Source organism: Arachis ipaensis, chromosome B1, assembly GCF_059453495.1.
Source record: "Arachis ipaensis isolate K30076 ecotype BB chromosome B1, ASM5945349v1, whole genome shotgun sequence".
Lineage (NCBI taxonomy): Eukaryota > Viridiplantae > Streptophyta > Magnoliopsida > Fabales > Fabaceae > Arachis > Arachis ipaensis.
The window spans coordinates 10,106,875-10,121,211 of record NC_142436.1 but is presented as its reverse complement, the minus strand read 5'-3'; the positions used below and the strand labels follow the sequence as shown (position 1 = coordinate 10,121,211).

The following is a 14,337-nucleotide window of genomic DNA, read 5'->3' as shown; positions in this document are numbered from 1 at the left end:
TGATTTCATATTTTCATGACTTAATCTATAATAATTTGCTTTCTTATATGTTGTTACCAAGCAACCATTCCAATTATTAGTTCTCAGATCGCACTGGTTGTAATCTAGGAAGCAAATAGTTTTTTTGTCATAATATTTTTTTTTTGGTTAGGATAATATTTTTTTAATCACTAATCAGTAATCACTCCGTAATTTATGGGTTGAACTTTTTTGTTGCAAAAGCTAAGAATATAGATACACCAAAAATTGAGCTATAGTTGGTGGGCTAATAACACAGTTCTTTGAATCAAATTAATATTTTTGGTTTAATTACTCTGTTGCTCACTATAGTTTCGTAAAATTTTCAATTAGGTTCCTATATTTTTTTTCTTTTTAATTGAGTACCTGCACCAATTTTTTTTTCAACTAAGTTCTTCTTAGTAGTAATTGACTTAATTTTATAGGGACCCAACTAAAAAAAAGAATTGGTACAGGGATCTAAATAAAAGGAAAAAAAAGTGTAGGGACCCAATTAAAAAAAAAATTGGTGCAAGAACTCAATTAAAAGAAAAAAAGTATAGAGACCTAATTAAAAATTTTGTGAAACTATAGGATCAGCAGAATAATTAAACCAATATTTTCCTTTTAATTCTATTTCATAGTCTCTTGAATCTTATGCACTAAGTTCCTTTGTATAATAGTACTATCACTCTGTCTTCTATGCACCATTGAAAAAGCCTCCAAATAGTCTCTTTCATAAAATACCTCATAAGATGCGATAATTAATTTATCACCTATTTATAAATATATCAAAGAATGGAGCCATTGTTCCGAAATTTTTAAAATTTTTCTATGTTCAATCAAACATCAGATCTTGACCCTTGGTTAACTTATAAGTGTATTTGATTAAATAATATATGATGTATTATTCATAAACTTAGACAAATATATATATATATATATATATATATATATATATATATATAACAAAATCCAACATATTTTTTAGCAAAAATCAAATACATAATCTATTATATATAAAGAAGACAGAAAAAAGGTTAGTGTCTAATTTTTTTTCCTTTAAAATATCTATTTTCATATATTAAAATACCAAAAGTTATTTTTCTATTTCTAAAATTCAACCTAAAATAATTGGTTGAGTTAAAAACTATTTATTATCTTGACTAATTTTATATATGATATCATTATACATGTTTAAGGAAAAAAGGTCAATTAATAGTTATGTGATTGTCAACTTTTACAGATAATATTAATATTAATATTATTTACTTCAACAAACTAAAGGCTTAAAATTGTTATTCGTATCTTATTCAAAAGTATAGATATCATGCAACCTATTATATATATTTCAGGGTCCCTTGTCTTAACCTCTATAAAGCTTGTTGACTAATCTAGTGATGGATCTATCTTTTTATTTAAAGGCTTAAATTTCTTTCTTTATTTTAGTCATGAAAGGCTTAGCTGATAATTTATCTTTAGATTGGGCTAAGCTTGTAAAAAGGAATCATGTCTTTTTAAAAGGTCCTTGTGAAGTAAATAAGTCAGACTTAAATAATATGTTGAGGTTCACCAAAAAAAAAATCTTGAGGAAACAAATCAAATTAATTAAAAAAAAAAACATTTTCTTTCTCTTTAAAACAAAACCTTGAGACTAGGATTTTCCCTCCTTTTTTTTGGGTAATGTTGACATGACTTGCTAAAAATTTTCACAAAATAATAATAATTTTTTCAAACTATCAAGACCTATTTAAGAGCTTAACCGTATCATGTTTTAATAATATTAATATTATACTAGTATGTTAATACAGTATATCAAAATGAGGATGTGTTTGTGATTTTCACAGATTTTTTTTTCAATAATTTTTCTAATTCTGTAGACCTAATTAAGTTAGATATTCATGTTTATGTTGATGTCTCTTTTGTTAAGTGCTTCAGAAATTAAATACTTAACATAGTCCTTTAAATTTAACATGTGATTCAATTTGGTCTAATAAATTTCAATTGATCTAAAATAGTCCATTAAATTTAACTTCATGACTTAATTTGATTATTTAATTTTTCACTTGACTTAATTTGGTCTCTCTCACCCGCACACGCAACAAAAACAACATTGAAATGTCCATTATCTTCCCATGATGAACTTCATCTAGAGTTCCAAAAAGATTGGTCTCATAGTTTGTAAAAAAAACCTAGTAAGCTAACAATGTGCATTTGTCAAATCCGCTCCAATGTTTGAATCTCTGCAATGCATAAATCTGTTTCTCCACTGACATTTGTGCCCTTTCGCAATGCATGAACATAGATAGATAGATTAAGACATAACAATCTCTCAAAATTTTAAAAAATCTTAAATCAGCCTCTTCGTATAAACGAACAATCTGATATAGAGATTAATTTGTCTAACAAAATAAAAATTTGGATGCCAGTTCAGTAATTAAAATTTGTGAAAGACTAAAGTGTCTAATTGAAAATTTCTTAGAGACCCACTTGGAGTACTACTCAACTTTCTTTTATGAACTTTAGTTCTATTAAGAGCTATATCCCTCACATTGCCTCTTAAAGCAGCCACACCCCGGCACTGCTGGGATGTGCACTGTAGTGAGAGGTTTGTGTAATACATGACCAAAAGGGATAAAATCTGATAATACAAGGCCTCATAGGTTTTTTAATATTATACAATGTGTCTAATTTATACTAGAGTTTTAGAATTTTTCTCTATTAAAGATAAATGACATAGAAAGCTACCTTTTAATATGTTCAAATGATTTCCATATTGCTAGAAATCCAAGTTTGCTGTCAATTTCAGCGATTGTTGATTCTTCTATTGTTGAACTCAAATTTCATTTCCCATATTCAAGTCTAACAAAGAAATGGCAACTTGCAACTAGCCAAAAACTGAACCAAATTTCATAAAGTTCTTGCAACCTATAATCTAACCTCAATGGCAACAAAAGCTGTGTCAGACATTATTGATCTGAAATGCATATCCAGCTTCAGCAAAATATGACTTCACTAGTTCAAGAGATCTGAAGCGGTGGGAAATTTTATTCTTCTCCTCCTTGGGCATCTCTGCATACCTAGAAGGGATAAATTTTAATAGATTAGCATTTTGTAACAAAGAAGCATGACAAAAAAAGGAGAATTTGAACACAGTTAGTGGTTATCTTTTGCATATCTCATTCGAGTTTAGGGTCTCTTCCTTACCTGTCATCCCTCTTCCCCAATACCCTCAGGGAGCGTGTGGTTAGAACAATGTTTTTACATTTCTGGGAATTTAGAACAATGTTTTTACAATGTAAGATTCCTAGAAATTTGAAAACTTTTCACAAACCACACACTTCCTCAGAGAAATTTCTAGCTCTATTACTTTTGTTATAAAAAAGAATTAAAAACAAGAGAATAGTTCGAATTACGTTTGCTCATAGCCATCGGGTTGAAAAATTGGATCCCATCCAAAATCAGTGGGTCCTCTTGGAAGAACAATCTTCCCCTGTCATGACAGCAAAACACGAGTTAGCAAAACATCAAGTGACGCATGGGAACTCCGTAACTGAATTTATTCGCTTTTGCAACTTCAAAAAATAATAAGATTCGTGTTTGTTTACTAACATGACAGCCAATTCAAAGAAAATGTGTATAATATATGGTAGACAGAAACAGCATATGGGATTTCAGAGCGATACCGGAGTTTTTCCAGCAAATGTGATAGGTTCGCTATTCGGGCCAATCGCAAAGGAAAATACACATAAGGCATAAGCTGATTTATCATCATATGCCCTCAACAAATTGTTGAGACCTGGAAAATAAGTTGAAAATGAGTAGATCAGATTCTGAGATATCCTGAAGAAAGGCACTCAAAGAAGTGAAAGTTAATTCAGAACAAGACAGCTTAGGGACAACCTTCGTGACCAATCTTCTGCAAAAACCATTTGCTGCATGATTTATCAAACTCATTAGACTATGACAAAAGATTGCATATAACCTCAGGTAGATCCACGCATGAATACAACAACAACAACAACAACAAAGCCTTATGCCCCTAGGTGGGGTCGTCGTAGATCCACATATGAATAATATATATTAATATAATCCAACTTCTTAGTGATAAAAAAACTAGTTTCTGTATTGACTAAGTCTAAGACTTAAGTCGTTCAGCTAGCTATACATTCAATGGTTGTTATAAGTTAAAATTCACATTTCTAACATTTTTCCCTGTTCGATTATACATCTTAACCCTCCCAAAAACTCTTTAGTGATTTTTGAGAAGTAGAATATTTAGCCTCTTAAGAAGTATTTAAAACGCTAAAAAGAAGTGGCTGTCGCCACATATTCAAACACAAAAGAACTCATTCGCAAATTAAGTTTAGTTCTTTACACACAAGCGCTTAAATTCTTTTTACCCAAATAGGCCCTAAACGACTCTTCCACCCCCTTTCTATTGATCTGTAAATGTTGTTAACAGCTTTTCCTGCCTAAGCTATTCTTATTCCTGCTGCCTTATTATCTATATTACTCTTATTGGCTAGTATATTCAATTCAAATAGGTCCTAGAAGGTAAACTTTTATTGAATTAAAATCAAAGAATGTTGGACTGCAGAATTCTAATCATGCGCACAGACAGTCACAATGGATGGGAGAAACTGGGATGAATATGATTAGAAATGTCAAAATTGTGGAAAGGATTGGATTAGCTATGCATTCCCTAGGTGGAGTCTAAAACTGACATATTGGACACTGTTAAGAATGATCAAGGATAGAATAAGATCATGAATTTATAATACAGTTTCAAGCCCAAGTCCAAACTAAAATCCATGTAACAAGCCCGAGTTAGTAGGAAGATGGGTTTGTCGTTGCAGTGAAAATGCATTTCTACACACATGGTGAATAATAAAGCATAGCACTCTTGATTCAACCCTTGTTCAAAAGTATTCAGTAACTCCACTGGAACAAGTCTATCCAAAAACATATGCGAAAGATCACTTATCATCGGAAGGAAGAAGACGGCGTGGAATTTGGCTGATTTAGAAAAAGGGAAGAGGAGGAAATCAAATTTCAGAAAGTCAAGTGGAGGTGGGAAACAAAAGATAATCATTGTGCTATCGTACAATTGGAACACTGCAAATAAGGCTGCGTCAAGTAGAAGTTCCAACTTTAATGTACACAATAGATCCACTTTGAGTATGTACTTAAAATAAATTCATCAACATTGAGCCTAGACCCCTTAAGAAATATAATTAACCTTAAGACCGCTTGTACAACTTCTCGGCTCCGCAGATAGAAAGAGCTAATTTCAGGACTGAAATAAAAACTGACAAGATAAAACATTTTCTTAACCATTTGGATGATGTATACGGTCATAATACTACCAGAACAAATGAATCATATGCAAATGGTGAATCAAACAGAACTTGGTAGCATATAGTGATTTCCCTTACCAAGACAAAGAACCAGCAGTCTAGTACTACCATCACAGAGTTATAATCAAGAAATAATAGTGGGTTTAAATTTTGATATGAACAATCTGACACAGTGGCACAGTGCTCATTTCAGCAGCTATCCTTACATAGAGGAGAACCCATTCCTAAATGTTACAAATTGACCCCTTGCTTTCATTCGTCAATCTACCATAGTATTTTCAACCAATTTTGACAAATCGTCCTTTTTCCTTATTCATTTATTTTCACAGTATCAAGGTATTGGTCTCATAGAACAAATATAAAAATTAACAACACTTTTTACGAACCCAAAAGGAGAGTACCTTAAGATGATGATAAAATGTGAAATAGAACTTACATGTAAGGCCCTGTAAAAAATTAAAACATTCAAACAAAATCAGTATCAGGTTGAATACTCCCAACTTAGAATCATGTAAAACAAGAAAATTATTCCAACCTGGAAGACCTTTCAAGGCATTGAAACAAAGGCAAGTGTCTTCAACCAACACAGGTCCATTAACCTTTACATAAATTAGAAAACCAAACCATCAGAAAGGTTAAAAAATTGAGGTAAAAAAGAAAATCCACCCTAAAATCACACACATAATGGAATCAGTGAAAACCAGATTGTGAGTGGATACCTGAACAGCAGCCAAACGAGCCTTCTCTTTGGAGATATCTTCAGGTTCTCCTTGCAACTCTGGCACTGCAAAAACAAAACAAAACCCTTGTAAGAATAAAAACATAAAACAAACAGAAGAAAGGGATAAATTAAACGAAATTAGAGGGAAGAGTGAAGTGTTACAATCAAGTTTGAGGGACTGAAATGGAATTGACTGGCCCAAGATGGCACGAACTTCATCAAGCTTTTTGGCATTGCCGGTCACAAAAGTAACAGGACGTGAAAGTACCAATCCAGAAGCCATTTCGCGAAACCAAATCTTCTTCCAGATTTGATTTTGTTTCTGGTGTTAGAAGGTAGAAAGCGAACCACACACCAGCAGAGTAGAGTGGAATACTTGACTCCTTCGGAATTGGGAGTGGCTATGGTGGTGCCTGCAAGCAATGCTTTGCATCAAATCAAAGAGAAGTGGCAAACCGCACTCAAACTAGGGGTTTTTCTTTTTTTTCTTTTTCTTTTTTTAAAATTATCATTTGAATTTTTTAAGTGTATATTTAAATTGGTCCCTAATGAATTCTTTAAGAATTACTCATGTTAGCTATTTTGATCTCTTAAACTGAAAATAAATTAATTTTCTTTACGAAAAAATCAACTTGGTCTTAGAAATTGTTGAAATAAGGATGAAATGGATGACTATGAGCGGATCATCTTTTTCATACTGAATAGCTATATTACCAAAGTCCTTACATTTAAAATGAAAAAGAGGTAATGACCAATTCGGTACCCGAAAGATTCAAACGCTGACATTTTAGTACCCAACTATTGGTATTGACAAAAAGGTACATGAATGATTTAAAATTTTGACAAGCGTGTCCAAGAGCTTGCCGGAACATAGCTCCGGTGAGTACGATGCTTACGTGGTGGCCGGTTTTAGCTGACTAGGTTAGTGTTATATTAGATGGAATTTCTAATTTTAATTATGGTTATCCTACTTGGAAAATAAACTAAACCTAAATTGAACATTATTTTTGCCCCAAATTAATTTTGCCCTAAAACCCAATTTGCATATACCAAGTTACTAGTTACTGAGTTACTGTGGTTAGTGTGTCACTAGCGAAAATCAAAGGTCACGTAGAGAGGGAGAGACGTTGCCCTCGTAACATTGGCGCGAAGAAGAAGGATACAAGGCGAGAGCCATTGTCGAATCAAGCTTAACGGTTCTGAAGTGGCATCGTGGGATCACCACTGTTCGCAAGGAGCAACCCTACGAAGAGGTACGTTCTGCTTCATGTTCTTTGTTTAAGTTATGGTTTTTTGCGTTTGCTGGTGACATGCTGTTTATTCATTGTATCTTCTCTCCATTATTTCTTAGATGGATCGTTTAGTTACGTTTGTGTATCATCACATGGGTTGCTTGAAAAAGGTTAGAGATGGGAATGTGATATACGAAGGGGGTTTAGTCACTGAGATACACAGGGTGAATGTGGAGACATGTAATTTGTTTTTTGTGGAGGGGTTGTTTTTAGACCTGGGTTACCCTGGATATAATGAGGCGTATTGGCTAGTACCTGATTTCGAATTAGGTCAGGGTCTTAGAGTACTGAGGACAGATGCTGAAGTGATGAGGATGTGTGAGAGTGCAATTAAAAACGACAACACTGTCCATCTCTACTTTGATCACCCTATTGATGCCAACCCTGAAATCATTGATGACAATGTCGTGTCTTCTGGTAGCAGTGAGAGTGTGGTTGAGGTCAATCCACCTGGTGATGAGAGGGAAACTGAAATCGTGAGTGAGGAAACTGGGGAGGTTAATCAGTTGAGTAAGGCTTTAACAGTTGTTGTGAAGGAGACTTTGAATGAAGTTGTGACTGAGAAGGGTGTTGATGTTAACGAGTCGGAGGCCGGAGAGGGTGGTGTTATGAATGAAGATGTGAATCATGGGAATGGGGAGAAAGAGACTGAGCAATCTGCAGGTCCAGAAGAAGTTGTTAAGAGGGTGAGAAAGAGGCATCCACGACCACCACCCAGTGTTTTATCACAAGAAAGGAGAGCTGCTAAACCTGAACAGCACCAGGGTGATCCTTTAGAAGCTGAAACAGTAAATGAACAAACACATGAGAGAAGAGATGATGATGAACATGTTGCCAATGAAGGTGCTAACAATGAAGAACCATTGGTGGATGAGTTGAGGGCAGAGGAAACAGCTACTCAGAATGCAGGAGGTAAAAATATTACTTCTTTTTTGTTATACCATTTTTGGATAAGTGTTGGTTTTTTTATTGCAATGATTATGATGCACATGTAGCCAATGAAGGTGTTAACCTTGAAGAACCAGTGGTGGATGAGTTGAGGGAAGAGGAAACAGCTACAGAAAATGCAGCAGGTAAACATATTAAGTTTTTTTTTGTTACAGCATTTTTTGATAAATATTGCATGATGGCTGACAAGTATCAGCTGATGTATTAACAGATACAGAAACACAAAGAAAGGATAGGACAAATCCAAGGAGAAATCATCCTAGGCCTCAACCATCTGGGCAGAGGATTGTACCTGGAAAGGAAAATGAAGCACCAAGGGTAGAGGTGCCTAACCCAAACAGAGCAGATGGAGAGATGGGACCTGATACTTACCAATACAAATCTGATGAACTGTATAGCCCTCCTGGATCTGATGATGAAGATGAACCTGTTTTTCCTCAACATAACCCGAACACACCCTTTGGGAAAATTACTCTGGAGCTGAACATGGAGTTTGAGACCATGGAACACTTTAAAGCAGCGGTTCAAAAGTACAACATACAGATTGGGAGGCAGGTTTTCTATCTTAGGAATGAGAGGAAGAGGTGCAGGGTGATTTGTTATGACCCCGAGTGCCCTTGGTTGTGTTATTGTTCTAAGACCAACTATCCAGCCTCGTTTCAGATTAAAACATTTGTGGATGAGCATACTTGTCCGAGAAGCAACAAGAGTAAGTCAGTGAGTTGTGCCTGGGTTGCTGAAGAGCTTGTGCCTAAACTCAGAATCCATCCTAACATGTTACAAAGGGAGGCACAGGAGTGGTTTAAGGTGGAGTATGACATCTCAGTTAACGAGAGGATGATGTACAGGGCTATGGATAAGGCCAAAGATGTTATTGAAGGAACGGAAAAGGATCAATACCTGAGACTTAGAGACTATCTGAATGAGATCATCAAGGCTAATCCTGGGTCAAGAGCCAACATGGGGACAACTCCACAGCAGGAAGGGTTGCCTAGATTTAGGAACTTGTATGTATGTTTGGCTGCTTGCAAGCAGGGATTTAAAGCAGGGTGCAGACCCTTCATAGTGTTAGATGGGACTTTTCTTAAAGGCTATTTCGGAGGGCAGTTACTAACTGCAGTAGGACAGGACGCGAATAACCAGCTATTTCCAATTGCATATGGTGTTGTCGATGCAGAAACTCGGAAAAATTGGAGATTCTTTCTCGAGGAGTTACATACTGACATAGGGGACTATAATGAGAATGGCTGGGTGTTCATGTCCGACCAGCAAAAGGTAATATGCAGTGTTTGCAATCATTATTGTTCTTATATTCCTACTTGAGTAATCTTAAGTGTTATAATGTTAACTGCTGAATTTACCCATGAATGCAGGGATTGATACCAGCTTTACAGGATGTGATGCCTGGTGTGAAGCACAGATTTTGTTGTATGCATATGTGGAGAAACCTGAACAAACGATGGAAGGATAAGGAGCTGAAGGGAGCATTCTGGCAATGTGCAAAAGCAACTACTGATCAAGAATTCAAGGATGCTATGGCTAGTGTGAAAAGGATCAATAAACAGGCATGGGAGTATTTGGATAAATTTGAGCAAGAACAGTGGTCAAGAAGCAAGTTTTCTGAATGGCCAAAGGTTGATAGCTTGACTAGCAACAACTGTGAATCGTTTAATTCAACCATTGTGGGTCTGCGGGGGAAAAGCATACTCACAATGCTTGAGGAACTCAGATTCTATATCATGAAGACGATGGCTACTCACAAGGACGCATTGATGGGTTACACCGGACTTATAGCCCCTATACAAGTGAGTAGATTAGAGAAGGAAAAAAAACAAGCTAACTACTGGGAGGCACAGTGGTGTGGTGATGATGAACATAACGAATTTGAAGTCAGAAAGTGGCAACATAGAGTCAGGGTGAACACAAGAGAGAGGACATGTTCCTGCAGAAAATGGCAGCTGACTGGACTACCATGCTGTCATGGCATTGTAGCAATCCAGAGGAAGAATGAGAAGCCTGAAGACTATGTCCATCACAAGCTCACCATCGAAGCATACAATAGGACTTACCAGTTTCACATCAATAGTATACCAAGCCAAGAGTATTGGGAGCACCATGATGGGTTGCCTTGTCTGCCTCCTCCATACAAGAGGCCTATTGGCAGACCTTCCAAGAAAAGGAAGAAGGACAGCAGCGAGCAAGACTCTGGGAGCCAATACCATGCCAAGAGAAGATATGGCCAGATAACATGTCAAACCTGCAAGAGAGTAAGTGAAACAAGTCTATTATCAGCTATCTACTTACATAATATCATTCAATCATACATAAACTGTTTGAAATCTGATTGTATTTATTTATTGCCTGGATGCAAGGTTGGACATAATAGTAGGACTTGCCCTGAGAGATCAAATGGAGCAGCAGCTCAAGAAGATGGAATTGATGAGGATGAAGCTAGAGAGCAAGAAGCCAACTGGGAGGAGACCATGGAGGCTGCACATGCTGCACATGTTGCAGATGAGGAAAACCTCACTCAAAACCACCCACAGAGTCAACCTGATGAGGTAAACTTCTGTATTTTAATTCAAACCTTGTTCTTTTCCAAAATGTTGCACCTAGAACTGAGAAAGCCCCACCCTAAACTAATCACCCAACTCATACAGAATACTGAGGCTGATTTGACAACCACAACAAATGCTGCACCCCCTAATGCAACCACTACACCAGCAACCAGTTCAGGACCAGCACCTCCAGTGGCAGCAAGGCCAGTAGAGCCAACACCACCAATACCACCAACTAGAGGCAGGGGCAGGACCACTCGAAGAGGAAGACCCCCAACCTCAACAGCACCTCAAACTAGGGTTGCCAGCCATAATGTTGGGTCTAATTGTCAGATCCCAACCACACCAACCAATGCTGCAGGACCAAGTACTGGGCCTGGGTCAATGTCACAAGGTCCTTTGGGTAGGCCCACTCTGTAAGCCCAAAGTTCAGCATCCTCTAGGCCACCAACTGTGACTAGGGAAACCATGGCAGCAGCAAGCCCAGCCACACAGAGCAGGTTCACAGGCTTCATGCCCACCCCATCCTTGAAGAAGAAAAAGCCTTCAGCAAGCATCAAGAAGTCATAGCTTTCTTTCTTGGGTTTTCATTTTGTTTCTAGTTCCATGTTGGACCTGATGTAGATACTATGCAACTAAATGCCATTATGGCATGTTTAGTTTTTAGTTCCATGTTGGACCTGGTTTAGTATTACTTGTTATCAACTTTAGTGTCATTATGCCATGATAGTTTTTTTGGGGCAAAACTTTTGTTATTTTGGGTCTTAGGTATGTTACTCTGGATATTATGTTTTCATGCTATAAGACAGGTGTTTTTATACATGTTCTGTTTATGCCATTTTTTCAACAATGGCTAACTATCTTATATATGGCTTACTCATAATTCAAAAGCAATAACTCAGTCACAGAAGATTAATAAGAGTGCATCCATTAATTCATCTCAATTACAATTAGGAAAACATTACAAATAAACAAGCTTTCAATCCTACAATCTTAAATTTGACCATTGTCTTCCTACTTAGCCATACACAGCAGACTCAAAACCAGATTTAACCCAAGCAATACACAGATAACAAGCAATAAGAACTCAACCCTCTTCAGTTGCTCCTTCATGTCATTAACCACAGGAAGCACCATCATCATCCTATCCCTTTCCCGGCCATCACTACCATCCTGGTTGATTCTTCTTTTCTTTTTTGGGTCTGCTATGCCCACCATGTTGCTATTCTCCGAAGAAACTTCTCCTTCCACACATTGCTCTTCAATTTCATCCAACCATTGAAAATACCCACAACGTCTTTCTGTGTTCTAGCATGGCACAAAAAATTTCATGAATCAGAGAAGATCGGAAAGTAAATCTGAAAAGTGGAGAAAAGCAACCCAGGAAGAATGCATCATTTCCTCAAGTAACATCAACATTTTAACCTTACCTTCCACAGAGGGCAACGAAGAAACCATCTATCAGGGTTGCTACTTGTCTTCGACTTCAACGGAACCACCGGAAGGGGACAAAAGCAACACCCATCGTAGATTTTACTACCAACTCCAGAACCACCATCAACGTCGAAGGCTATGGATGACTGCTTTCTCACGGTTCCACCTTTTGCACGAGCCCTAGCTGCTTGCATCTTCCAGATTGGGATCGTACTCTACGAGAGAGCGAGGAGAGCAAAATTGGGTTTTAGGGCAAAATTAATTTGGGGCAAAAATAATGTTCAATTTAGGTTTAGTTTATTTTCCAAGTAGGATAACCATAATTAAAATTAGAAATTCCATCTAATATAACACTAACCTAGTCAGCTAAAACCGGCCACCACGTAAGCATCGTACTCACCGGAGCTATGTTCCGGCAAGCTCTTGGACACGCTTGTCAAAATTTTAAATCATTCATGTACCTTTTTGTCAATACCAATAGTTGGGTACTAAAATGTCAGCGTTTGAATCTTTCGGGTACCGAATTGGTCATTACCTCAATGAAAAATAGTAGTTTTCTTGCATGTATAAATAGACAATCTCAATGCATGATATATACACAACAATAAAAATATTTTTCACTCTCTCTTTCTTATACCATTCTCCTTCTCTTATATTCTTTATTATAATATTAATATATTAATTATATTGTTATAATAATTGTGGTGAATAGTAATCCTAGAGTTATCTAATTATATTTTTATATTTTATATTTGTTATCTCTTCCTTATTTATTTATTTAGTTATTTTACAACACGAAGCTCTAACAAAATTTTAGGAAGACTCCAGGTAACAAATTTTTATGATGTCGAAACTCTCTCATCTTAAATTCAATGCTCTTGATATATCTGGAAACAATTATTTATCATGGATACTAGATGTTGAAATCCATCTTGATTTAATGGATCTTGGAAATACCATTAAGGATGAAAATAATACATCCCAAAAGGATATAGCCAAAGCCATAATTTTTCTTCGTCGTCATCTTGACGTATGATTGAAAAATGAATATCCCCCATTAAAAGATCTTGCAGATCTGTGGAAAGACTTTAAAGAAATGTACAATCATGTGATACTTCTTCAAGCCCGATATGTTAGAGAAAACTTTCTCGACCTTCCATGTCTCGAATGTGCTCCTGCAGCAGCAATCGAGAAAAATGATTTAAAAAAATTTTTTTGAGCTAATTTCTTACCTTCTTGTTGCTGAACGCAACAATGAGCTACTTTTGAGAAATCATGAAGCGCGCCCTGCTGGCGCCGCCTCATTTCCTGAAGCAAATGCGGCAAATCATAACCCCAGAAGAGGTAAATGGCAAGGCTTTGATAGCAAGAAAAATTATGGAAGGAAAAGAAATTATGTTCACAAGAAAGGATCTCACCAGAAGTGGAATAAAGAAAGAAACACTGGACAAAGTGAATCAATTGAGGATAAATGCTTCTGTTGTGGTGGAAAGGGCCATTGGTCACGTACCTGTCGTACCCCAAGGCACCTAGTTGATCTTTATCAAGCATCCTTGAAAAGGGATGACAAAGGAAAGGAAACAAATTTTGTTTCAAATGATGAAAATTCCACCACTCATTATGATGTATCTAATTTCTTTAAGAATTCTGAAGAAAATATTGGCTATTTGATCAATGATGAAATAGTTTGATATATATATATATATCTTTGTTAAGTATTCATGTGAATAATTTTACTGTGCATGTACTTCTACTCATTTTATTATTATTATCATTTGTCTTTGAAGAAAAATGGTAAGGACATATTCTGAAGATATTTGCCTTGCGAATAGTGCAAGTTCGCACACTATTCTTAAAAGTGATATATATTTTACCCATCTTGTGCCAAAAGAAGAATATGTTAATACTATTATTGGCTCATGCAATGTGATAGAAGGCTCCGGAAGAGCTATAATTTTGTTTCCTGAAGGAACAAAATTTATAATAAATAATGCACTATTATCTACCAAGTCTCTGAGGAACTTGTT

At 36.2% G+C, this 14,337-nt stretch overlaps 3 protein-coding genes across 3 annotated transcripts; 1 reads left to right on the top strand and 2 right to left on the bottom strand.

Moving 5' to 3' along the window:
• Nucleotides 1-2,756: 2,756 nt before the first annotated feature.
• On the bottom strand, nucleotides 2,757-6,528 carry LOC107622878 (Inosine triphosphate pyrophosphatase family protein). The gene is made up of 8 exons (XM_016324978.3): nucleotides 6,241-6,528; nucleotides 6,077-6,141; nucleotides 5,893-5,956; nucleotides 5,794-5,803; nucleotides 3,901-3,932; nucleotides 3,684-3,796; nucleotides 3,414-3,490; nucleotides 2,757-3,077 (listed from the first exon to the last, which is right to left on the bottom strand). The coding sequence occupies exons 1-8, from the start codon at nucleotides 6,359-6,361 to the stop codon at nucleotides 2,960-2,962; spliced, it is 600 nt and encodes a 199-aa protein (XP_016180464.1). The 5' UTR covers nucleotides 6,362-6,528; the 3' UTR covers nucleotides 2,757-2,959.
• A 3,157-nt stretch (nucleotides 6,529-9,685) lies between these two features.
• On the top strand, nucleotides 9,686-11,296 carry LOC110265892 (uncharacterized). Its single transcript, XM_088502494.1, has 2 exons — nucleotides 9,686-10,585; nucleotides 10,691-11,296. Exons 1-2 carry the CDS (start codon nucleotides 9,686-9,688, stop codon nucleotides 11,294-11,296), a joined length of 1,506 nt encoding a protein of 501 aa, XP_088358620.1.
• A 594-nt stretch (nucleotides 11,297-11,890) lies between these two features.
• LOC148575687 (uncharacterized) lies at nucleotides 11,891-12,504 on the bottom strand. The gene is made up of 2 exons (XM_088501239.1): nucleotides 12,307-12,504; nucleotides 11,891-12,184 (listed from the first exon to the last, which is right to left on the bottom strand). The coding sequence occupies exons 1-2, from the start codon at nucleotides 12,502-12,504 to the stop codon at nucleotides 11,891-11,893; spliced, it is 492 nt and encodes a 163-aa protein (XP_088357365.1).
• Nucleotides 12,505-14,337: the final 1,833 nt, after the last annotated feature.

Bases quoted from the DNA above. Each gene is read 5' to 3' on its own strand.
- LOC107622878 (XM_016324978.3), bottom strand. From the start codon at position 6,361: ATGGCTTCTGGATTGGTACTTTCACGTCCTGTTACTTTTGTGACCGGC. The intron at 3,491-3,683 runs GTATCGCTCTGA...CTGTCATGACAG, and splicing joins CATTTGCTGGAAAAACTCCG to GGGAAGATTGTTCTTCCAAG. The intron at 3,078-3,413 runs GTAATTCGAACT...TATCCCTTCTAG, and splicing joins CCCGATGGCTATGAGCAAAC to GTATGCAGAGATGCCCAAGG.
- LOC110265892 (XM_088502494.1), top strand. From the start codon at position 9,686: ATGCAGGGATTGATACCAGCTTTACAGGATGTGATGCCTGGTGTGAAG. The intron at 10,586-10,690 runs GTAAGTGAAACA...CCTGGATGCAAG, and splicing joins CATGTCAAACCTGCAAGAGA to GTTGGACATAATAGTAGGAC.
- LOC148575687 (XM_088501239.1), bottom strand. From the start codon at position 12,504: ATGCAAGCAGCTAGGGCTCGTGCAAAAGGTGGAACCGTGAGAAAGCAG. The intron at 12,185-12,306 runs GTAAGGTTAAAA...GTGCCATGCTAG, and splicing joins TTCGTTGCCCTCTGTGGAAG to AACACAGAAAGACGTTGTGG.